Source organism: Poecile atricapillus, chromosome 3 (assembly GCF_030490865.1).
Source record: "Poecile atricapillus isolate bPoeAtr1 chromosome 3, bPoeAtr1.hap1, whole genome shotgun sequence".
NCBI lineage: Eukaryota > Metazoa > Chordata > Aves > Passeriformes > Paridae > Poecile > Poecile atricapillus.
The window spans coordinates 72,585,590-72,611,693 of NC_081251.1; the positions used below are offsets into that span (position 1 = coordinate 72,585,590).

At 43.6% G+C, this 26,104-nt stretch overlaps 1 protein-coding gene across 2 annotated transcripts; it reads right to left on the reverse strand.

Moving 5' to 3' along the window:
- Positions 1-6,741: 6,741 nt before the first annotated feature.
- Positions 6,742-26,082, reverse strand: TAF5L (TATA-box binding protein associated factor 5 like). Of its 2 annotated transcripts, none has more exons than XM_058834146.1 (5): positions 25,926-26,082; positions 21,705-21,849; positions 17,259-17,363; positions 13,818-14,542; positions 6,742-8,760 (listed from the first exon to the last, which is right to left on the reverse strand). In XM_058834146.1, the coding sequence occupies exons 2-5, from the start codon at positions 21,844-21,846 to the stop codon at positions 7,963-7,965; spliced, it is 1,770 nt and encodes a 589-aa protein (XP_058690129.1). In that variant the 5' UTR covers positions 21,847-21,849; positions 25,926-26,082; the 3' UTR covers positions 6,742-7,962. The 2 variants fall into 2 exon arrangements, with proteins under 2 accessions (XP_058690129.1, XP_058690130.1); XM_058834147.1 differs by lacking the exon at positions 25,926-26,082 and adding an exon at positions 25,643-25,793.
- Positions 26,083-26,104: the final 22 nt, after the last annotated feature.

Consider the following 26,104-nt stretch of genomic DNA (forward strand, 5'->3'; position numbering starts at 1 on the left):
TGTAATTTCCTGTGTATCAGTTTCCGCCCGTTGCCTCACGTCCTGTCGTTTGGCACCACCGAGAAGAGCCTGGCTGAATCCTCTTCAAACCCATCCTACAAATATAGCTACTTATACACCTTGCCGCGGCCCCCTGTCAGTGGCGCCTAGAGCCGCGATCCCGTGGGCCCTTCCCGGCTCTCGAGGGCCCTCACGGCGGGCAGGCCGCGGGAGCTGCGGCCCGGGCCCGCCAGGGGGCAGAGCTGCCGGGACACCTCCCTGGCGCTTCCCGGGGCTGGGCTCGGAGCGGGGGCGCGGCCGATCCATCCCTCGGGGAGCAGCAGGGCGGGCCGAGCCGGGCGGGCCGTCCTCCCTGTGAGGGGCGGTGGGGGGCTGTGTGCGACCTGGGCTGCGCTCGCCCCGTGCCCAGGCTTAGGGCGATTTTTTTGGAGTAATTGTCTCCCGTTGGAAAAGGCAGTGCAGAGCGTTGCCGCGTCCCGCGGACCAGGAGAGGGCCCGGGAGGCGCCTTTCGGCGGGATCGTCCTGACCGACCCCGTGTTTCGCAAACAAATCAGTTGGTTTGGAAAAGACCTCTGCCATCATCAGGTCCAACCCATGACCAAACACCATCCTGTCAATTAGACCATGGCACCCAGAGGCACGTCCAGTCGTTCCTTAGACACCTCCAGGGGCAGTGACTCCACCACCTCCCTGGGCAGCCCATTGTAGTATCCAATCACCCTTTCTGTGAAGAAATTCCTCCTAATGTCCAACTTTAAACCTCCCGTGGCCCAGCTTAGGACTGTGTCCTCTTGTCCTGTTGCTGGCTTCCTGGGAGAAGAGGCCAGCTCCCACCTGGCTCCAGCCTCCTTGCAGCTGGTTGTAGAGAGCCATAAGGTCACACCTGAGCCCCCCGTAGGCTAAACAACAGAGCTCTGGAAAACTACTGAGGCTGTTAAAGGGGGAAAAGCTCAAATAGTGCATTTTAGTGAGAGGGTTGGTGAGTTGACCCTGTTGTGGCCGGAGGAGCCTCATGCCACTGCAGGCTGTGTGCCATGGTGCGCCACAGGGGCCAGCGCTGCATCCCTCACACCAGCCCCAGGGTGGCTGCCCCCATGTCTGAGGGCTGGGGATTAAATGGGGTTTAGGACACAGGACAGAGAAAACTCCAAACCTGGGTGTGATGCCAGGGCAGGGCAGGGCTGGTCCCTGCCTCTATGGGGTGCTGGAAGGTGCAGAGGGGAAACCCAGTGAATGCAGGGAAGGATGCAGGTGAAAGCACCACAAGAAAGGTACGCACAGGAAAGTTTGCAGAGATGAGAGTTTATGTCTTGCAGTGAAGCTTCTGGTGCGGTCAAGCCTGTACTCTCCCCAGGTTATCTGACTGGGTGTATGAAAGCTGATGGGGTTAGATGTTGTAGATTAAAATGAAAACATTAAATTTCTATTTAGTTATTGTATGATACTGAAATAGTTTTGTAGCCTCTCTGCATCTTCAGGGAGAAAAAGCCAGGCACTTCAGGACAAAAGTCTTTGCATTGAGTGAAACAAGCACTACAAAAGCAACAGAGCATTAAAATACCATAATACATATTCTTTCAATATGCCATTTAAAGGAAAATGAAACATTTCCATTGTGAAATTAAACCTGAATATACAGTTCCCAGTGCCAGGTGCACCTGAGCAGTGAGGTCTGCAGGGTGGGGCTTCGACATCTCTGCGTGTAGATGTTACTGAGGTATGTGATTTCTCTGTGCAATCAAACAATCCATGGAGACACAAACAGCGCTTCAGAAAGGCAGGTTCTCAGCACTTGTATCTATCCTACTCTGGTTGCAGGATGAGAGCTATTGGAGAACACAGGATGTTTTGTCTTGAGAGACTTTGAGACTTATGGATAAATAAGTTTAAAAAGAAAAGAGAAAGCCAAGCACTCCCCACCTCCTCCAGGACAAGGAGATCTGCCTAGCAAAGGCACCAGAAAAGTTTAGGTGCAGCGCAGCTTTACACTCCAGTTTGGTTAAGGCTTTGTTTCTGGGTTAAAAAATAAGATATAAAAACACAACCACCTCCAAACTCACAGATGGTTATACAGTCATCCCAAGTGGCCATGAAATATTTGCACTAGTGGGGTGGAGTTGCCAGGGGGGAAGAGTGCCTAAAATTCTAGCTATTCTTTTCCATTCTTTTAACCACATGCAGATTGCTCTGCTATTGCCTTAAGCAAAAATGACAAAAAGCAGCAGCAGTCCTGCACATCTGCACATGTCTCCAGCTAAGCTAGTCTCCAATTAAAAAAAAAAAAAAAGAAAAAAGAAAGAAAGAAAGGTGTGCAGACATACCTTGCTTCAACTCTAATAATGGGCTGAAGTTGTGAGGTGTTAACCTAAAATACTACACAGTCACATGCACTCACAACTCCAGTCCCTGGGAGTGAATGTTTAGGGCTTGGTGGATTCCTGGTGTTGAAGTACATGCAGGTCTGGAAGGATCTGTGCTAGTTCTAAAGGGCAACTTGTCAGTACTTGAGTTCTGTTGTGCTTTTCTGGATGCCAGACAAAAGGCCATTCTCCACATGCAGTTAGCACTAGTTTGTCCAGAGCTGTTTTACAGCATGACCCCAGTATATCACTGCAGCAGCACACAGCAGTCTCTGCCCTTATTTGCCCTGTCCCTCTCCACGAATGACAAAGCATCAGTGGCTGTTGCAAAGCTGGGCTGGCCTAAGGCAGACATCAGAGAGCACAGGTAGTATCACTGCTGTCCAAAGAACAAGAAACACCTTCTGGCAGGAGTGGTTTGTTATCTAGCAGCCTTTCTCCCCTTACTGTCCACCTGCCCCATCACTTCCCAAGTTTCACGTGCAGTCCAGCCTTTGGATATTTCAGTGGGGTATTGCTGTGTCTCCAAATAGAACTATGGCACTTACTGCTGTCTAGGGTAGCCCGCTTGTCTAAGTGTAAAAATGGAGTCTGATCTGGCATCTTCCAAATTAGGGGCAGGCTGTTCAAGATATCCCTGAATATCCCAAAGAATATCCCAAGATCAAAGGTTTCTTTCAGTCTGCTACAGCCTACCTCTGTTAAATAATTTTAAGCCACAGGAAAAACAAACAAACAAACAAAACAAAACAACAAAAAAGGCAAAAATCAATCAAACAAACAAACAAAAACAAACAAGAAACACCCCAACCCAAACCCTAGGCTTGATATTTACAGGCCATTTACAAGGAATGCAGGGTAATAATTTTGATTAGCTGCCTGACCAGCCCCACTGCTGCCCTGCCAAGGCTGCTAGAGAAAATGTTGATGCATGATGTGCAGCAAAGTGAACAGAAACATCACTTCTCGGTGGGGAAAAGGAGTGATAGTAAAGAAACAGAACTGGACACCATGATCCCGGTCTTGTGCCCTGACACTCATAGCTCCTGAGCTGCCTCCCATCCCATTCTCCAGAGCTGGCACAGCAATCCCAGCATACCTTCTCCTTTTGGCAGCCCGGTAGAGGGATTAGGATGGAGTTACTTCCTCCTGTTCTCAGGCAAAGTGTCAGAGGAGCACTGCACATGTACTGATATGCTTGTGCAGCACCAAACACTATAAAGCCCTGTTGTTAGCTCATCCCCCATCTGTATGTGCTAAAATATTGTTGTTATCAAGCTTGTCATAAACAGAAGACTACAACTTCATTGAAGATCACAAACAGTGCAGAGAAGAAAATTTTATCCTAAAAGGAACTGCAAAGACCTGGACTAGGTAGGAAATCAGGGCTACTGATAAAACAGGCTTCTGAAATTGCCTCCTTCCTCCCCTAACCCTCAGCTTAATGCAAGAGTAACGCTTGTAATATAAAGTTATTTTTATAACTTCTACAGCTTCCTTGTTCAACAACTTCCTTGTTCCAAGACCAGGTCTTCCTGTTTCTTCAAGAGAGGTTTAAAATTGTTAAAAAAAATTTACCAGTCCAGAGGAAAAATTTTATTAGTATTTTGTACATAAAGTACACTGAGCAGGGTGAACATTGGTATTTCGGTCAGTTTGGGCTCTTATCCAGTACTTTTTTTTCAAAAAAACCTCATAGCTGATGTGCAGCATGCCAGGATAATCTTTGGCAAGGGACATCCAGGCACTTAATTTTACTGTCACATTAGTGTCTTGTAGTGGTACAGTTTTAGAGCCTAGCTCACCATAAGCAACTAGACACCTCTCAGAAGAAAGGCCATTTCAGGACTTTGTTGAAGAACCCACAGAGCCCAGAGGTCTAACAAAAGGCAGCACGTGTTGTTGAAAGAAGGTTATCAACATGACCTGAAGTCCTTTTTACTTTTCTTGGTGAACCCAAAGGACCTGTTAATGGAAATACCATTTCTGTAAAATGTTTTTTGACCTAAAAACACTTGTAAAAGACAGTGTTTTCACAAAATGACAAGAATGGGGAGGAATAGGATGCAGAAATCAAGACATTTAGACTGAACAGTGTGGAAGCACATTGCTTGGGAGATGCCTGTGCTGAAAGTGAGAAGGGCAACTTTAGTATAGACCTATGAATTTATTTATCAATTTATTAGAGCACATAACTTTTCCTTTCCTCAGTATTCAGTGGCTAAGCATGGGCTTTTATGTTAGCTTTGTCTGTACCTGCTGTGGCCTGGACTACCTCACACCCTGCTAAATTTTCCTCTTCAGTGTCTTTATCAAGAAGTTAGGGAACAGAACAGAATTATCATTTAACAAATGTCACAACCAAGGAAATATTTTTCCCCACTCATAAAATCATGGTGTAGAACTTGCTGCAGCAAACTCTGGAAACTGCAAGTATGTATCTGATTAATAAGAGATGAGTCTGTTTTAGATGAAACTAAATGCATCATCAGCTACATAGTCTGCAGTGCCAGTGGTCTACTGTAACAAAACCAAACCCCCAGCACACCTAACTGTGAGAAGACAGGATTGTGTAAACCATGAAAGGACCACTGTCCATTTATCCTCTTTTCCTCAGTGTCTCCTGACAGCCACTGGCTGGTACCATGCAGGGCCTCGTGCCCTGTGCATCATCCAGGAGGCACATGAAGTAAAAAGTTTTGCAGGGGAAGCAGGACCCTGTTACCAACTGAGAACTATGTTAGACACAAGGACACACAAACTGAAAGATCCTCCGATGTTGTTTCTTAACATTTTTGAGTGCTTAACTATGTCAACTTAAGTGCTTTTGTGGTTTTTGGTATATATTTAAAATAGAAAGTGGTCCATGCAAGTATACTGATTTCTGAGCTAGATAGGTAATAGAGACTACAGTCCAAATTTTGCTAGACTTTATGGTATTTCTTCCTTCTACTCATACTTTCCTCCCAATTCTGCCTTAAAATTCAGCCTGTCAATCAACTGCAGGCATTCTTTATAGTCTAGACTACTTCCTAGCATCCTTCAAAGAGCACCAAAACCTCTCCACACAGTACATTGTTGTTTATAGGTTTGAAGCGCGTAATTAATGACTTTTTCCAATTAATTAATGTAATTGTTTTACATCTTTTAGCCTATGTGCATATAACAGGATTTGCTTCTGAAGTCTCTTTACTCTTGTCACTTTTACAAGCAATACTTCAGAGCAACCCAAGTAAGAAGAAGCCCAATTCTGTTGTAAGAAGGTGTTAATAGGAAACTTTACTCTCTGCCCATCTTGTTCTTATTTCTCCTCCCTCTTCCCCTTCCCTTCCTCCCCTCCCCTTTTGGTTGCTGTTTGCTCTGCTTCAGGACCAAAACTCCAGCTGCTCTGAATCTAAACACTGCTCAGGACATATGGCAACAAACGGCAAAATGAGTTCCAGTGAGCACTGGTGGGCCATAGCCTTCCTGGGTATTCACACAGGCATTCAGCCAAAAGAGTCATTTCACAATGAAATCTTTGGGCTGGAATCTACAGAATTGAGCAAAACCACTCTAAACAACTAAAGGGATTACTGCAGGTTGAAGAATATCATGTGTTTGGCCTGGTGAGTGGTACTGGCTCAACAGAGCAGATGGAGGTCTCTGTAGTAGAGGCCTGCATAACACAAAGCATCAGCAACACAACCATCTTCCATTCATTTTTCTTCAATGTGCCCAGTCCTGGTCTGGGATTGTTAAGCTGCTTCACACTTCTGACATGCAGCCATCAGAAGATCAGCAGTGCCATTCAGCTCCAGAGGGGTTTCTGGTACTCTTGGCACTGAGCCACAGCACATGCTTGTGTTAATGTCAGAAAGATCAAACACTTTTCTGGTAAAAGATTGTTGTAGTTTACTGTTTTGTAAATACACAATAAAATAAAATGGCAACTGTGAGTTGTTGTCTGAACTCTCAGACTGTTTAGATGTTCAAGAGAATTTTCTCATGAAAATCCAGAAGGGCTGAGGGAAGCTGACGGGAATTGTCATTTAATACCCACAGCCTGTCTAGAAAACATTGCTTGGAAGAGGCATTTTGAAAGATCAAACCACTAAATAAAGGTCACGTAGTGCTACAGAATGAGGCCTTCTGGTGCACACTGTTAACCTCAGGGGGTACCTAGATCCTCCACATACACATCAGCTGACCTACAAAGCTGTACCAATATCCCACTCCATGATGTGTCCCATCAGCTCTGTGGAAAGCAAGTATGGTGACATCACAACAGCACCAAGTGAATGAGACAAGCAGATTCAGCCTCTAAGTGAGGTCCGGCTCAAGAAGTGCAGGGGGAGCTGCTGCCCTCTTCTTCTCATACAAGTCAGAGCAAACTTCCCAGAAAGGGACCAAACAATTTTTATTTTTCTTTTTAAACTAAATGCTTTTAATAGAAAACAAAATACAAAATAACTCTTTCCAGAAAGCAGAAATATTTAATCTCTCCAAATGACAAACTAGAACGTGCTTTTTCTGCAGATCCTTGTAAATGCTGATGATTTATCTCACAAACTGTTCATGAAACTGGTATTGCAACATTTGAGAAAAATCCAACACTGGCAGAGCTGCCTCTGTGTACACACAATAATTTAGTAATACTATTTTTTTTCCCATGTCATTTTGTGTGTTTCTCCTCATCCCCCTCTCTCCAGACTGCCAACTTCCATTTATGGAAATCTTTCTGTGAGGTGCAGTGGTGGGTTGCCATGCCCTGTTTCCATTAGGAGTCCCAACTTGGCTGCTTCCGTTCTGTGGTGCCCTCCCTCCAGACAAGGCAAGTTGTTCATTATCCTTAAAGCCACCACTCTGTCCCCACTGTCCTCCCATCCTCAAAACACAGTGCAACCAGAGTCAGAAAATTTCCTAATTAATGGAACATAAATACACATAATCACAGCTAGTACCAGGAACCAAACCCAAACAACAATGCAGAGATGGGCCCCAACTGAGGTCAGATTTCCTTGCCCTTACTAAAAAAGAACAAAGGTATTTTCTCCTTCTTTAGTCAAAAATATTCCAGAAGTGCTATATGGAGCTGAAATATTTAGGACCACTATCACTGTAGAAAATACATAATGTTCTTTTAATAGAAGGGTCTTAAAAATGCTGGTCCTCTGCAATACCAGGAAAGCAAAAGCAAAACAAAACAGAAACCACTTGGCCAGTAGTTCTCCACACACTCAAGCCAAATTAACAGTAGGTAAGATGTGCCCATCAATCAATGAAGGATATTTAAGTGCAGGTCACCAGTTTATCTGGTTGGCAGTTTCACTTGTCTGGGCCAGGCTTTCAGTTTCCCCAAGCTACTGGATTTACTCCCCCTTTTCCCATTCCTACAAGTACAAAAGTAGAATGTATATGCATTTTCATCAATCCTCCTTTTTTTCCTTATCCTGTTCAACAGCACAGGCATTTTTGTGACATCTTAAAGCATTTGCATCACTCTGAACATGCCTTTCAAGGGGGCAGAGGAAGAGAAGTGTTTCACAGTCAGTAATCTCAGCTTGCAATGGACTCTGGCATTCAATACACCCACCCACTTCCCTAAGACAAAAAGCAAAATTAATGTTCCTGATTTTCTTGTGCAATTCCAGTCACTAGAAGAAGATTACAGGCCATAAACTGTACGCTCAGTACGTTATTCATCTGTCCGGTATATACACCAACCAGTTCACTGGAAGACCCATCCGCAGGGGCGTTGCAGTAAGTGTTCCGAATGTCCCAGACCCGAACCGAATTGTCCATCGACGCCGAAGCAATTAAACTACTGTCAGGGCTAAAAGTAAGGCTGGTTATGTTGTCTGTGTGCCCCCTCAGTTCTTTGTAAAGAGTTCCTGATGCCAAGTCCCACAGCTTCAGCCGCTGGTCTTCACCTGCCGATGCCAGGTACTTCCCATTGGGGGAAAAGGCGAGCGCCAGCACGGGGCCCCGGTGCCCGGTGAAAAGCCGCACCGAGTTGCCCTGCTGAGTGCTCCACAGGCGCACGGTTTTGTCCGTGGAGCCCGTTGCTAAGTAGTTGGAATTGGGGTGGAACTTGATGCAGTCCACGTCCGCTAAATGGCCTGCATATATTCGCAGCGGGTACGTCCGATCAAACGACCAGAGCCTTGCAGTGCGATCGTGGGAACCGCTGGCAAAGTACAGGCTGCAGGGGCTGATATCCAAGTCCCAGACAGGATAGGCATGTCCTTGGTACAACACAGTGTTTGTAAAACTTCCGAGGTCCCAGTATCTGATGGACATGTCCTCAGAACAAGATAAGAGTCCTGAACTGTCTGAAAGGAACCTTGTGCTATACACAGGTCCACAGTGTCCTCGCAGGATCTTCATTTCTGTGCCTGCATTGTCATCCTCTTCCTCCTGGTCATGAAGAAGAAAAAGAAACAAGGAAGGAAAGCATGTTTATCCATTCAACAAATTAAAATCCTCCCCAAGGAAACCAGGAGGGTGTTAATACAGAAGGAGTTAGATTATTTACTTTATTTACTTTAGATGTGGCACAGTTTGTGCAGCTCTGAGACACAAACATTGCTGGTGCATTTGCTCTAAGTGGATACTGAAAGAGATGGTGAGATAAGGCTTTCTACAAAGGCATTATCTTTCATTTTAGTAGCCTTAAGCTCAGTCCAGAAGGCATCTTAACTGGAGACTGCAGGCACAGGGGGAAAAAATATTTAATGACATTTTTCCTTTTGCTAAAAACATATGCATAGTTTCTATCCACTCTACTAAAACCATTTGGCTGAGATGTTGAAAACAGATCTTGGCATCTAGTCTTTTTGTGTGGTCATTGTTGGAAGTGAATCTCACAGTAGAGGGAAACAATCACAGATGTCTTAAACAAAAGGCAGGAGATGGAAAGACAAAGCATATTTGACAAGCTGTCTACTTAACATTCTTTCCTAACCCTGCATGTGAACAGAAGCCCAGCAAGGCTCTAACATCTATCTGTCCCTGCAAGCTCCATCAGGATGCTTTCACATCCTCACTCTAAAAGAGCAGCCTTCAAGAATAGCAAAGATATGCAGCTTATTTAGGTCAATGTATCTATTTTGGCATAGGAGAAGATGAACAATCACAAAAATGATGGCACTGGCAACCTTTCTATCCTCTCCAATTCAAGTACCAGGGCAGATAGTCAACAAGTAAAGGCTTTTGTGTTTAAAGACTATTCAGTGAGCTGTGCTAAAAGAATCTCCCGATGGAAGGTAAGAGTCTCTAAAACCCTGCTCAGGAAGCACCTCTTGACATTCTAAGGTTACAGACTACACAGGGTTCAACAGATCTCAGAAGTCTCCTTAGTTTACAAGCTGGGATCTCACAGACTATGCAAGATAACCCTTGCTTGGGGTGCATAGTAGCTTGAGATTACCTTTCTTTGGGGCTGTCAGGCAGACACTTTTACTCAGTACTGAATCAGTAACACTCATTCACAATCTCTGCACATCAAATTCAACATAACATCCTTTTGTTTGTGAGCAGTCCCTTTAACATTTATCATCTTAGACTGGCCCGTTTCCTGCAGAAGGGGCACTTCCTGTCCTGAGAGGAAACCCAATTCCCTAGGGCTGCTGGACTGTTGACAACCAGCAGAAGTCAGAGCAGCAGAAGTTGGGTGTGTTGTAAGCAGCTCTCTATCTCCCCCCACTCCTTACCTCAGGACCCACAGACAGTCTGGCTTCAGATTTAGCAAAAGCCTGGAAAGTGCTTCTCCTCCAGTGGTTTTAAATTTCAGGCTGGAGGTGAGCAAACTCTGACTTGGCTATCTCCTTGCCTTTCTCCATCTCAACAACATGCTACATAGTAGGCAGCAAGCCATATTTAGCAATGCTGCTTCTCTTCACAGTCACTGCCCATGGGAGCTTCATGATGCGGCTGGAAGCCAACTTCATCTCTGCTATGGAGGTAAGGCAGAGAGAAACTGCAGGCTCTGGCATGCAAAGCCTCATTCAAATTGCTTTTCTACCTCAGCTAGAGCATGGCTTACTGGAATCCACAGCATATCTAGGCTGTGTTACCACATTAAAGGAGAAAGGCTGATACCTGCAGCATTTTATACTATTTAATTATGACCATAAGATTCCTGACAAGTTACCAGAGGAAGCCCATTCAAGCTGCCTGTATTGTACTGCTGCAGTAGTTTCTCCAAATTTTGCAAGTCCAGGTACTTAATTTTGTGCATTCAAATACAAGGCTACTTGGCTGTCTGCAAGCACCTCTTCTTCCCTCCTTGTATTACAGTACCAGGAGATTTGACAACACCTTCTGCAGTGTTGAAACCCACACTTCTATATGGTCACAGGTAGCAAATCTTATCTTTCTGTTTGACACCCACTTAGCACAACTGCACACTCCTGTCATAGCTCACTGAAAACAGTACATCTATAATGCTTCTGAGTCACCACATTTTTCAGTTTCCTCCCTTTCCAAGTCACTCTGCTGACCAGATTAGCAAGGCAGCTGCAAGTGCAGCCACCAAGCCTCAAAAAAGCAACAATGATAGCCTCAAAGAAAAACAAACCATAATCTCATATTCCTCCCTTTCTTTTTTTCTAACCAGTAACAGGTTTCCCTGGGTGTCATCATCTCTCTCATCCTGCAGTGCTCTAAAGATGTCAAAAGCGAAGATCTCTTATCTGCCTATAGCAGAGATGCCCTAGTAGGGAAGATGAGGAAGGATGGCTCTCTTTGCAGGACGTTTTTTATTGCTCCTTCCAGAATTCCCTCTCATCTGCCATCAAACAAGGTATCAGCATCATCCCTGCTCATTACCACTTGAAGGACCACTGCCACTTAAAAGCAGAACCTTAGAAGCAGAGCTAAATAGGACCAAGTCTTAGTCTTCACAGGATTTAAAGGCTGGCACTATTGTGGCTTGCAACAGAGCATTATTTTCCGATGTTGATTTATGGAGTACCAGCAATGAGCATGGTAAAATTGCAAAGAAGCAGACAATACATCCATTTGTGCAGCTACAAAACTCCATTTTTATACTGGACCCAAAGTAAGAGAGACTATAAAGTGGCATTTGTGAGATGCTACTATAAAGAAAACAGAATTACTGTATCCCAAAAGAATAAGCCTCTCTTCTTTGCAAGAAGCAAGACTACTCTAGTGAAGTACACTGCAGCACCACACTGAGCAAAATTTAGTAAAACTACATCTAGAAGATGATTTTGACTTTAGTGACACAAAGGCTTCACATGGACTAGGAAAAAATGTTGTTCTAACATGTTTGCTAAGTTTCATCCTCATTTATATAAATATATACACCCCTTCACAAGAAGAATTAATAAACCCAACAGAGTAGCTTTAGTGCCACCCTTAACAACATCCACTGAAACTAGCATGATTTTAGACCCCTATGACTTCATAAAAGGAGGGATCTGTTTCCTTGCAGAAGATAAAAATACAGGCTGAAGACTACTTATTTAATGCATTACTATTTAAATACATTATCCAAAGCTAATTATACAATACAGAAATCAACCAAACCAAATTTTAACATCCTCACAAGTTATTCTACGGAACTCACAGAAATAATGTCAAAGCACATTCAGAATTTTTGTTCTTTGTCAAAGATTATATCAGCTTTATTCCTGTGAATTGCTACTGATCAGACTGGAGTGACAATCTGAAATACAGCTTCCTCCTCACATTGAGCTGCAGCCCAGTCAAGGTAGTCTGGTTTGGTCTTGGCATCTTTGGCTTCCTCTCCTATGGCATCAAAGCAAGTGCTGGCCTGTTCCCACCTGCAACACTGGCTGCCTGTGTACTTTCACTTAGTGCTCCCAGATAACTGAATTTTAGTCAAGGGGCTTTCATTTGCATTTGGTAACCAAGTTTGTGTTCAGGCTGGTATTGGTATGCTCCCTCATCTCTGAACTCCTGCTCAGGTCACTGTTTGTTTTGTCAGTGGTGGAAATTATTAAGGGCAATGATGACTTTGATCTGTGCTGATTTTTGACCTATTTTTGGCTGTAGACCTGTGCACAAAAACTGCAGAGTACACAAAACATCAGACAGCCACCAAAAGCCACTTGCATTCAGGATTCCAAGGCTGTACTAATACATGTACAATGCACAAGCCTATGACTACATGCCAAAGAAAGCTAATACACACACTTCTGATAATCTGGCAATATCTCACTTTTCTGCAGTTCAGAGCCAAAGAAGGTGACCTGCTGATTTACCAGACAAATTCTCCTCTGTTGCAGGTTGCTGACATTTGGCTTCCATGATGGGCAGTACACAGTCACATGCCCTATGAACTCTTGCAGTTCCATAGCTCCATTTTGGGCTAGTCTGACCCACTTACCTGCTCACTCTGCAAAAAGGGTTAACCTGGGAAGCAGTGAACATGCTGCTGTGCTGTCTCACCTTGATGCCTGCCTCTTTTCTCAAGTTGTTTAATGAAGCAATCCCTAATCACAGATCCCTGAAAACACCACGCTCTCAGCACTCCTCCAAAATAAATAGAACCTTGCTACTAAGTATTTTTAGAAGAAAAACCAGTGGAAGAAAGGGTGTCTCTCCTGCTAAACACCCAATGCAAGAACATATGCGGTTTTGGGGTTTTTTTTTAAGCAGAACAGTGATTAAACAACAGAAGAGTCACAATTTTGATCTCTAACCAGATATAAGTTGCTACTTGTGCAGTTGTGTGGAGAGGGGAGGAAGGGTGTGACTAGAATGAAAGAAAAAAAAAAAAGTCAAGTAGAAGATGCCATCTAGCATTGCATGTACACACATGAAGGTACACACAATCTCTATCCTTGTCTCCAGCATTCTGGAGTAGGAAGCCTCTGAAGTTCCTACACTTTAGATTCCTTAACAGAGATATTTTGCATAATTTTTCTATAACTTTTGACCTCTGGTAAATGAAGGTGATACCTGAAATATAGTTTTGCACATAGGCATCTGATCAGACATCTTTAGCTCTTTCCTTACTTTGTCTATAATTTCCTCTTCCTGTGTCTCTCACTTTCTCTCAACCCTGCTGCCAGGCTACTCAGAGCTACTTTCCTTCTTCTAGTTTTCATCTGGCACTGTGTTTTCATTGCCCGTATCACCTTGTTTCATTTTCCCTTCCCAAAGAAGGCTTCATGCTCCTCAGGGAAGGGAGCCTACTTTAGTCACCTGTCCTTTCTGGGTTGCCTATCCACTGTCATCTGTTCAAGGACAGCTGGAGGAGGGGGACCAGCACCTAGGACTTACAAACTATGACCTAAGCACAGACTGACTACACCTCAGTTTAGCATTTACAACCACTGCAGGGAAGAACAAGGATGAGAGTAGCTTATAAAATCTGTGTATCAAGGCAGACAAGTTGTCTGTTGTTCCCTAAGACTTGACTAGATACTCAACAATCCACGTCCGAAACAGATCACCAGAAGGGGAACAAAGGGTATCCAGACCTCCTCATCCAGGATGTCACAAGCCAAACGGATGCGGGACACATCAACAAGGTGGGGCTCAGACTTCAACTTCCTGGAGCGCAGGCTCCAAAGCTTCACGCATGAATTATCGAACCCAGCAGCGAGCAGCTTGCTATTTGGTGAAATCTCTGCAGTGTTCAGCAACTGCTCTGTGTTATAGAAGGCATAGAAGCAGATGGTGGTTAAGGAAGGGGGCCCGTCCTTGACACGTTTAATGCTGTCCTGCAGTAAATCCAGCGCTGCCTCATTCTGCAGAATGGAAGCTGGCACATCGCTGGGTTCCAGGCCGTTGCTCTCGTTGCGTGAGGAGCTCCCACCAGCATAGAGCTGGTAGTCAGTCCTCTTGGCAGGCTGCACATCCAGGTGAATGTGCAAGGTCAGGACTTTGCACAGGGCGTTGTTGTTGTCACTTTGGAGGTAGCGAAGAAGGTAGTTGTAGCTGTCCTCTTGAAGGCGGATGACGTATTTGTTGTCCAGAAAAGCCCGGAGCTTCAAGTTGGACAGGATATCTTGAATAGTCATGGTAGTCTGCAACTGTTCAATGATATCCTTCTGGCTGGCATTCTGCAAGAACATGCCATGGAAGCGGCTGTAAAAACTGTCCACTGTGCTTTTTAGGCCATTCTGGACCATGTTCAGATGGAGGTAGACGAAGAGGGGATACAGAAGAGGCATCACTTCATGGCTGTGCTGAGAATCTGAATCTGTATAAAAAAACAACAACAAACTTTGAATGACTTCTCAAACTTCTTAGTGGGAATGAAACAGAGCAAGGATGACTACTGAAAAGGCCTTTACAGTGACATCAGAGAGCAAGCAAAAAGGGACATTTGCTGGCACATCTAAGTGAACCTCTTCTGTCACCTAAAGGAGGTACAATAGAGATTGCCATGTCGGTGAGGTGCCTTGTCACAACAAAATGCAGAGATTTCACAACCCTTTTCAGGTGTGAGACAGCTAATAATATACCACCTCATAAAATACATGATAGTTGAATTTTCCCCATTTATTTAAAAAGAATAAGTATGCCCTTTGTACCCTTTGTTTATTGTGATAAATGAACTTTAAAATGCATAAATTATATTTAAAAGAGTATTTTAAGTGTTTAAGCCAAAATTATTTACCTAGCTTGTCTGCCCTGAGCTTTCGTGTCTTTTCTTTCAGTAAAATGTGAGTGTGGTGCTTTGGATGGAACTGATTTGTCTTCAGGGGAAAGGAAGCTACAGTTTCCAAAATGTACTGCAATATGCTGTGCTCTTGTTTTATTTCTGTGCCTGCTCATGTACATGCTTTTCTCCCTCTGCCAAGGCAAATCCCAGCAGTAATTCCTAGTACACAGTGTAACAAACCCCGATTAAGCTGCGCTGTACCTTGCAGAGGCTGATCTGTGCAACAGCTCCACCCCTCCTTCCCCAGCTTCTCTGGGGCTGTTTGCCAGCTGCAGGGAGCTGTGAGGAGTGGAGCCCTGCCGAACACCATAGCAACAAACAGGCCCACAAGGAGTTACTACCACAGGACCAAATGGTCCAAATTACTGGAAAACAAATAGGCACTGCTGATCCTCAAACATTTGCTGATCCTCAAAATGCAAAAGGCATTGCTGCTTTTCAACCATGCTCTTCCCTCCTGCCACTCACCAATGGATGTTATCTTCTCTCACTTTCCATTAGGTTATTTCTCCTTTGTGCTGAGCACTCTTCCAGACTTTCTCTAGTCCACACTGTACCTCTCTCTCAATTCTACAAGTGTAACTACAGAGTATGTGTGGTGTGCAGTGTATACATACATATTTGCATACTTGAGCATCACTCTCCTTCCTATCCCACTGAAACTGGGCCAAAGCCAGTGAAAACAATGTAAATGCATACAGTAAAAGCTCTAAGCATTCGGCAGGTCTCTTTTTTCTCCAGGTGCACTAGTCCAAAAATGAAACAAGAGGAAGGACCTCACTTTGCAGTAGGGGGATAAAGGGAAGAGAGGGAAGTTGGCAGAAACAGGAACAAAGAAAATGTTTGCTAGGAACATATGAAGATGTTACAGGAGCTGGGTCTGTCTAGCCTGAAGAATAAGGGGGTATTCAACTGCTTGCCTTCAGTATCTAGTGGAACATTATACAGGAAAAGGAGCCAGCCTCTTCTCAGAGGTGCTCAGTGGAAGGACAACAGGCAAGCTGCTAAAAGGGAAATTCTCACTGAACCACAGCAGGGCCCCAGAGATGCACAGCAATCTCCAGAGTGTTTGATTTTCTAAACCTGACTGGAAAAGGCCCTGAACAACCTGACCAAACACCCATCTTGCCCTGCTTTGAGCAGGTGGTTGAACTAGAGACTAGTTAGTTAAATTACTCCATGTCACTAATCCTCTGCCCACTCCTCAGTGGGGCAGGTGTCACAGAAATGGGAAGCGTCCTGCTGTGCCTTGCTTGTGGCTGGTTGGCAAGCTATTCCCTTCAACAGAAGTAGTTATGTGTGTAAGATATCAAACTAGAACAAGAGGGACAAAAAAGATGGAAGCGGTCAACCTGAACACCAAAACCTAGCACTTCACCAAGCACTGAACACAGTTATTGTACTTCTAAAAATCTATTAAACCATAAGGATTTACTTCAAATACTAAAGCACAAAGGTATTCAACTGCTGTAAGGTGGCAAGGCCCCAAGAATTCACTATTTTCTGCCTTTGCCTTCCTGCTCCCTTCCCTTCCAAAACTATCAGAAATAATAATCCCAATGTTATGCACACTGGGATCAAATCCCTACATTGGACAAATGCTGTGTGTGACAACTTCACTTTCCTTGGTACTATTCAAAAATTTTATCTGTTTTCTTCTTCCCATGTTGGGGACTTATGGTAGAAATAAAGACATTCCCAAGAGTACCTTTTAAAATAAATTATCAAATAATTATTAAAAAAAAATCATGATTTGTGTTCTGCAGTGTTACAGAGTAAGATTTTTTTTTTTTACTTTGCTGTATTGCTCCAGTCTCAAAGCCAGTACAACTAAATTTACAGGAATAGATTCTCCTTTAAAAATCCAGACCATCATAAAAACAAGCCAATTACAGATAAAATTAAAAACCTTAAACTAGAAGACAAGAGAAAACTACAGTCATTTCTCAGTTACCTGCCTTTCACATAAAACACTAATTTTCCTTCCTGTCCTGAGTAATAAGGCATTGTCTATGAAGACCTACAAAGAGCAAATGCTTGAAAAAGAAAGTGCAAAGACCAAGCCATCTACAAAACTCAAAGCTATTCAGCACACAGAAAATAACCAAAGAAAAATTAAATATTTCTATTTTAACTGAAACCTCCAAACTAGAAATCAAAACATTGTTAGAGACATGATTTTGAATTTTAATATATTGCCCTTTACTCACTGAAATAACAAAAGTCAGCTACTTTCTTCTTCCTGATTTACCTGTCAGAAAATTGCGTAATCGTCCAAACTGTACTTCATATTGCTGTGGCTCTGCCAGGCAGGGAGCTGCAGACACGACGTTGGCACAACCAGACTCAGATTGGACTGTGAAATAAAAGAAGCAAAAATTACACGAGGATTTAAGGATTTTTACATGTGTGTCTGAAAACAAAGCCTCTCATAAAATCCAAGGTATGCAGCCATTCAGAGGGCATTTCATCTTTCAAACCATCCAAGTATGACAAAATACATAGCCCAAAGCATCTAAACATGGATTAACCACCTAGACAGACCACAAATGAGAATATACACTGAAAGCCAAAACCCACCCAAAAAAATCTCAGCAACTCCTCTGCTCCATATTCACAGTAACAACCATCACAGACCCCTTAGAAGTTTTACAACTATGGAGTTATAAGTTTACACTCAGAAACGATGATGAAAGCAACATAGCACTTTTTCCAAAATACAGTTTCTTTTTCAGTGAGTCCCACCAACCATCATGAACAGGTCTAAAGTGTACTACTCCAGATCCTCAAATTTCTCATCCCAGTCATTATAATTTACAACAAATTATAATCATTATCATTTATTAAGTCTCACAGAGGTGGTGAAGAAAATATTGAATCTGTAATCAAACACTTAGTAATTTTTAACCAGACCCTGAGGAGGATTTTAGGTTAAGGGGCAGCTGGTAACTGACCACAAACCCAGTTGTTACAGTCTTCTCAGACTCTGGAAAAAGTGGTTCTGGACTATTTAGAAAGGGAATTGGCTGCTCCTTCTCTGGCACCAAACCTTTGCTGTTCTGAAAATGGCCTGGAATCTGTAGAGGACTTTGTGCAAGTTTACAGACATGCATCAAGAAACACCAAGCACATGCAAATACCAGTGATTAGAAACCCAAGTTCTGCTGTTCTAAACAGAGCACAAGAAAGCAAGGAGTTTCACTATTTTCCTTTCAGGTTTTGTTTTTGGTTTTTTTTTCCAAATCATAACTCTCATCCCTTCCAAACCTCCTATTTTTATTACTTTCACTTCAATTTATTTTTGTCTTCCTTGCCCTGAACTGCTTCCCATTCTCTGCTTTTCTACTGATTGATTGGGGGGCTTTTTGTTCCAGCATTTGGCTCATGCACAGAGGCACAAGTTTGACAGCCCTGGAAGTCTATAAACAACATTATCAAATGTTCACACACTAAACAGAGATAGGCCTGCCTCCAGCTGATCTCAATGCCTCTAATTAGAAAGAGATCAGCACATGGTACACAGGCAGCCTGTCACTATTCTTCTCCCACTGCTCTCGCTCTTTCACTCTGGTAAGACACAGGTTTACCTTCCTTCAGCTTATGTAAATACAGGAGGTATGTTTGGCAAGCTGAATTCAGGTTTTGAAACAGAGAGATGGGCTGAGCTCATCATCCTCTCTTGTTAAAAAAAAGCCAAAACAACAAAACCAGGTTCCAGCACCAATATGATATCATCTCTTAAATCAGTTTAGGTATAAACAAATGTAACTTGCTGAAAGGCACAGCTACACTGAGCTTTCTACAGCCTGGCTGCTTCAGAAACTGAAAGATGGTAAGAAATACGAGGGCCTGTCTCTTATGCTATTACAGGATTACATGCAACAGTAAACTATTCACAGAGATCTGGTGGCCTCATTTCTGCAGGAATGGGAATGGCCAACCACCTTGCTCATGCTATGCAAGAACAACTTATTGACCTAGACTTTATGAGATATCTTCTCCACATCATAACTTTCTCTGCATAAGCAACTTAATTCCAAAATTAAGGTGTACTTCATGCTTCACTAAGTGGAGTATCATCTTTGTCTACCTGTCCTGAAACAGTCTGACTGGGCAACCATTATGGCCTATTCTTTCAGTAATGATGCTAGAGCTCATTCCCATCCAGCAAATGGTAAATGAACCCTACATACCAGACAGTTCTAAGAGATTCTAGTTCTTTGCCTTCACAAAACTTTAAACCAATGAGATCTGCAAAAAGGATGAAAAAGTGAACTGATTCCAAAACAAGAGTAAAATTCCATGCACATTTTCCACCTGGTAGAAATAAAACACTGGCTGTATCTATCTTTCTCATACATTAATAAATCTACCACAGTTTCTTTTCCACCTTTCCCAGTGCTCGTAAGAACATCTAGTGGAAATATCTGCTCCTTCATATCCAATAAATGTAGCCAGCTAGGAAATTCAAAGGAACTCACTCCTGACTCAGGGATCTGGACAGTACCTTCCTGGTATCGTGAGTTGGCTACCAGCTAACAAACATGGGGCTACTGTAAATGTTGTGTAACAGCAACTGATTCCTATTTTAGGTGAGTGTGATGATGTATAACTGTACATTATTTCAGCTGGTCATATATGCTAACAGTGCTATGGGCAGTATTAGAGGAACCTGTTCCTTGGTCACTCACCCTGTCCTCAGACATTGTTCTTGTTTTCTAGAGAAATATGGGATAATCACAAGGAAGCTCTGTGCTGTATTTTCCTGCAGATATAATTGGACAGAATCCTAGGTAATCTCATCTGGGCTCCCTCTTCCACAGAAAAGGTTGGACCAAATCATCTTCCCATGTCCTGTCCAAGCATCCCATTCCCAAAGGCTAGTTAATTTGAAAGTCAAACAAAAGAGCTGAACATAAAAGACAAGGTGAGCTCTACTAAGGAAAAAGCAAAAACATCTTCAGAAAAACACATTTGATCACTTTCCCCAAAATAAAGCACTGCAGGCTATACAATCTGCTCAGTTTTTACTCAGTTCACAAAACTAAGATGACTGCAGCAGAAAGTATTTTCAGCATCTGCTGTCAGATTAAGTAACAAGCTCCGGTTTGCTTTTCTAAGAGTCATTGATGGAACTGCAGGATGCTCACTGACAGCTCACTGCAAGCACATTTGATAAGTGGTAGTAAGCAGCTGAACACATGAGAGCAGCTCATTTTCAGTTCTAATGAAAACTGATGACTAAATTCTCAACCACCATCCACAAAACCCATCCAGTGGCAAGAGGATAAAGACTAATATGAAATTTAGTAGTAACATTTGGTGGAAGATCAGTAAAAAAAGACAAAAACCAAACACACACTCATTCACACCCTTTATTGAAATTTTTTTTTTTTCTGCATGAGGCCACATGCTCGTGCAACGGCTTATAATCCAGTTCATCTCCACTACTTCACACACTTCTGGGTCCTCCTCATATGGTTGGTATCATATTCTGAGCATGTTTTGACACTAACCTTTCTATCCACTTCTCACATAAAATCTCTCACTGAAAAACAATTCAGCGGTTTACTTCAGTTTCATTCTTTCCCCATCTTCCCTAGTACTTTTTCAGGGATTGCAATAAACTTCTGATTAAAAAAAAAAAAAAAAAAAACCCAACAAGGAAATGATAAGTACTAAGATGTTAAGTTGTCTCTAATAATGAAATATTGTCCAATTTCCTCCAGGCGACTGAAGGAATCCTCCTGGACATTCACCTACAGGTCACTCATCTTTGGATGGTTAACTATGGTGAAATACTCTAAAGGTAGAAAATCTGTTCCTACACCCAGTCTTATTTAGTCACAAACACAGTTATATATTTTTAAAATCAAGTTGTATTACAAGTAGTTCCACCACTCCCCTTTGAGATACTGTCATAATCTAAGCAGTTCCATTGACAGAAAAGTTTCTCCTTGCTTCTTTTACCCAAAATGTTAGGCCAGTATTTTCTATTACTTTTATAAGTAATTTTAATCTCTATAACATCCACATAACTTTCATCCTTCCAATACTTCTATGTGCCCAAGCAGCAGCAGAGTTTGTTAAAACAAAAATAATAATTACAATGAAAACTGTCACAGACACAATTTGGAAAGGAAGCAGTGGGGCAGGATTCAGAAGTCTTTAGGAAAGAGAAGAAAGTTTATCTCCCTGCATGCCTTGTCTCATCAACTGAAGGTTTTGGGATTTTTCCCCAAATGACAGAGAAGACTTCTCAAGACTATAAAGCTGACTATGCCCAGAAAAAGACACAGCCTTATCACTGTGATTTCACACGATATAACTCTGCTGCGTACAAAGGTAGAACAGAATTTCCTGCTTCACTTCCTTTCTCATAGGTTCTTCTCCCCTTCATTCCAAAGCACCACTACTCACCAGACTTCATGTTATCTGGGATAAAACATTATGTATTTTCCACTACCCTCACATGGTATTTCAGCCTGATGTTTCACTGACTATGAATGTCACCTCGTTACACTTCCACCCACACTTTCATTCTCCAAAAGTTCATAATTCACACCAACTTAACAGTGAGAAATTTCTGAATTTCAAAAGAAGAAATGTCCATATGTGCAGACAAATTCATATAGCTGCCAGCACACATGCTCACAACTCTGCCAAGAGGTAGTCATGGAAAATACGATAGGATTACCTGTGAGATTAGCTGCCATCTCTTCAGCAGTCTGACACAGCCTCAGCCCTTGTTTTAGGGGACCTTCCGAGTCCACATACTGACGGCGCTTGAGGTAGCAGGACACTGCCATCTGAATCTGTTCTGTGCGTATGCGTTTCATGACCTCAAAAGAAAAGAAAGATGTAATGAGACTCTTACAGGCTAAGCTGAGATCAACTTAGACTGTAGCTGCATTAATACTGACAGAAAACAAACATCTCTGTTTTTTCGTTGCTGAAGTACGAACCAGAACCTTCTGGGATTTGCCTCTCAGTACTATGGCCTAAATAGACATTTTGAAGACCCCTGAAGATATTTTGCTGCCTAATTCTACTAATTTCACTGAGGAATCAAAAATAGTTTTGAGGATTCTGGACTAAAACAGCAATGGTGAACCGAAGCATTTTTGTTAAAAACAGCTCATAAAAAGGGAATGTCTCTCCTCGTTGAGTTTTGATAGCAGCAGTTTGAGTAATCTTCAGTCATTTTCTGGTTCCCCTGCTTGACCAACCAACAAAAAAAACCCCAAAACTCCAGAAGATCCAGTGGAATGGGAAATTAACATATAAAGATGGAAATTTTGGAAACATAACGCTTTATATAGCGAATCTGTTTGGGGAGTCCAAGAAGCAATAGCTTATCGGCTGAACTTAAAGGTTAGAGCCAGACTTCTGGCACTTCCCTCAGACAGGTCCCCAGAAAAAAAGGAGGGAAATCAAAAGCAGAGCCTTCCTTCTGTGTTTCTTACCTGCCTTGACCTATCCAGGCTTTCCTCCTACAAAACTTTGAAATAAAAAGAATCCTTTGAAGGTTTTTTTTAATATACATTTAGGAAGCCATTCTCACAATCGCCACTTGGAAGTACCTCAAAATCAAAATCAGCCCAGTGCTTTTAGACCCTGGCTTGTAAAAAAGGAACCTCAGTAAGATGAATGCAACAGCTCCCTTGCTATTTGGGTAGTCACTGACTGCACCAATCCTTCACAATAGCCGTTGACTTTACACAAAACTTTAGGTAATCTAAATGGCTTTAAATAAAGTAGAACCAAGCCACAGGGGGGGTTTTTCCTATTACAACACCAGGTAAAGCCTGCCTGGAGACAGTTCCAACACCTTACAGCTCCACTACCAATGACGTGAATGTTCCCTGAGCGCTAGTGCTTCCTGGTTTGAGCAGCTAAATCCGATGAAACACAACTTCTCTTAGAGAGACAAGGATGCCCTGCCTCCCTTTGTAAGAACCATTATTTCTACCAACAGGGCAGCTTTCAAAATATTATTACAAATGAGTTTTTTCTAATATCCACGCACACTTTAGTGCTTATTCCACTTGTTAGAACAATAACTCTTCTGTGAAGTTACGTACAAGTGGATGAGGATGCAAGGTTTCAGCAATAGTTCACTTTCAACAGGTATGTGGAATTGCAAACCCACATGACTGGGTGAAAAGTTGAAAAAGATTCTCATTTTTTCCCACAGGTTAAGTAACTGTTGAGGGTGGGGAAGGGGTATCAATAGGTGGGAGTTTTTCACAGCATTTCCAGATATACTCATTAAAATAAAAAGTTTTCAACACTCTTTTTCACTCCAAAAGCAAACTTCTTTTTCATATTCCCTGCAATTAAAGCAGTTATATCTAAGTGTAACGCCTCTGCTGCACAAAACTGTAGGAGACAGAACTCTTATGAAGACCACAAAGTGGACACAAGGATGGACCAGCAACTTAGCACCCACCTAAAAAACAGCCTTAACTAAGTTTCAGTGTATTGTTACCATTCTGCATTTCAGCCAGCAGCATGGACTCATGTGCAAGTGATTTGGCCAGGTCCACACTGAGGCATTTATGCAATAAACTGAGGCATTTATGCAATCTGTACCGTTTCTTGCTCCCCTGTGTACCCCCTGCTGCAGTCACAAGTAGGAGATGTTACCAGCAGTATCTCGAGATTATTTTTTTCCCTGCTTCTAGGTGATACAACAGGAACTACCTTAGGGAAGTGCATCTTCACCAACAAGTACCTGTGGTCATCAGACACGCTGTCACCCATACACTAATTTCAGCTTTTTGCTTCTTCCTTCAATTTGCCTTTATACTTCACACTTAGCATTACAAAGAACAATGCCACTGAGGCAGGAAAAGCATTCATGAAAAGTGCAAGAGCAAATCCAACACTCCTACAAACATTCTTTATTGAGCCTTTTATCAAAATTAGAGTGTATCACAAAATAAACATAAGGAGGGCCTACCAAAATGCCTTCAGCCTCGTTCAAGCTACGCCAATTCACAGAGGGTCAATGATGCAGAATTCAAAGGCATAAAAGGACAAGCCTGCTGTTTTTAAGTTTCAATCCATTTTAAGACTCTAGCTCTCAAAAATGAAGATAATCTCTGAAATATGTATAAAACTGAAAGCATACAGAGTTCCATGTCCACGAGATGCATAAAGCTTGAAACAATTGTTCAGAAGTCCCAGCTGTCTCATTCTCCTCAAATAGCCAAAGAGAAAAATAAATACTAATGCCGTTAACTAGTTTTACTGATAAGCAAAATAGATAAGGAAAGAGAGAGGAAAGATCGCATTGTGAGAATGCAGAGCTACAATGCAGCATCTTCTGCAGCCTTCCAAACCGGAGCATTGAAAAAAGGTTAAAGTAATTTTTTCTGAGGAACCAAAACCACTGAAAAAAAACCCCAAAAAAACAGAGCAGAGGCTAATAACACAAAACACACTGCAAATTCCTCCTTCCTGGAAAAGCTGGAAATTAATTGTGAACTAAGCACTGGGCCACGGAAATTATTTTCCCGCCTATGCTACATTTCAGGTGCAGGTTTAGGCAGATTCCATAGCATTGAAATAATCCCAGTACAGACATACTAAAAAGAGCTTAAAAACTAGCACTGGAAATACTGCTTTTAAAAACTTTGTATTCCTGTCCTGACACTGGGGCAGAAATCTCTTTCTTCCAACAGACTGAAGAAAGACCTGTGAGTTTTAGAGAGCTAATTTAAAAAATACCCAACCCCCAAGCACATAAAAGCATAAAACAAAAGCATCTTTTGAATATTCTCTAGTAAGAACCCTGTTCTGTGGACAGCAAAAAATAATCGTTTATCCTTTATCACCACAGATGAAATCTGGGGCCTACCAGCAATAACAGGTCTCAATTTTTAATTTTGTGACATTAGGATAATCTGAAATTTACAAAATTTCAGAATAAACGAGATAAGGATAGACTGATATGAAGATGACCATGAACTCAGAGCCAAGGGATGTCGCACATGCAGCAGCTGCAATTCACAAAAACAGGCAAGTAAACATGACAAGTTGACTTGAAAAGCATGGTGGTGGTGCAAAATAGGATAGCAGGAACTACGGAGAAGGCTTTTGCCTGAGCAGTGGCATTCATGTGAAGAGGCAGAGAGGGAACAGCTGTGATTTTAAAAGAGCATGAATCCATTTGCATTTGGACCGAGATCTGGCTCACCATCCACGAACGACGCTTTGCCAATTCCACAGTGCCTCCCCCCGACCCCCCCGCGGCCCTAAGGCGGTGCCAAGCAGTGCTTCACCTATGTCCTCTGCGGGACACGCTTTCCTCCAGCCCACTTCACACCACCTCGGCTCCAGCTCCGCCACCCCTGGGCCCTTCCTGGGCCGAGCGGAGCCGCGGGACCGGGCACTGCTCGCTTTTGGGCCCTGCCGGGGGACACAGGGGCCGGGAGCCCTGCGGGGCCCCACGCCCGTCCTGGGGCTGCTCCGCGGGCCGAAGGGCGCTCGCTGAAGGGACGCCAAAGTTAGAGCCTTCTCCTGTCAATATTTTAAAAAATAAAAAAAAAAAAGAAAAAGGAAAAGGAGGAAAAAAAGAAAAGGGAAGAGAGATGGCGCGATAAGAAGACGCTCATTAAGCCCACGCACTTTCCAAGGGAAAGGAGGGTATCACGAGCAGAGGCCTCGCCGCGACCTTCGGGCGCAGGGCACGCGCCCGGCCCCCGTCCGCAGCCGGGGCTGCCCCAGGGCCGCGCCCGAGCCCGAGGTGCCCCCGCCGGCCTCCCGGGAGCCGCCGGCCGGGCCGGGCCTGCGGGCCTCCGCCACGAGGCGGCCCGCGGGACGCCCGGGCCCCGCTCCCGCCGCCGGCCCCGCCCCCCGCGCCCCCCCCGCGCGAGCCCCGGGCCGCGGCCCCGGGCCGGTCCCCACTCACTGAGCATCGCAGGCGGCGGGAGGCGGCGGGAGGCAGGCGGGGGCCGGCGCGGCCGGGGGGCGCTGTCACTGCGCCCAGCGGCACCGGGCGCTGCCGGCGGACGCGCCGCCGCTGCCGCCTCCCCTGCGGGCCGGTGCCGGTGGCGCGGCCGGTGCTGCCCGGGGCCCGGCGGGCGGCGG

Bases quoted from the DNA above. Each gene is read 5' to 3' on its own strand.
- TAF5L (XM_058834146.1), bottom strand. From the start codon at position 21,846: ATGAAACGCATACGCACAGAACAGATTCAGATGGCAGTGTCCTGCTAC. The intron at 14,543-17,258 runs GTAAATCAGGAA...TTTTTTATACAG, and splicing joins ATTACGCAATTTTCTGACAG to ATTCAGATTCTCAGCACAGC. The intron at 8,761-13,817 runs GTCTGGATACCC...CTTCATGACCAG, and splicing joins GTGACATCCTGGATGAGGAG to GAGGAAGAGGATGACAATGC.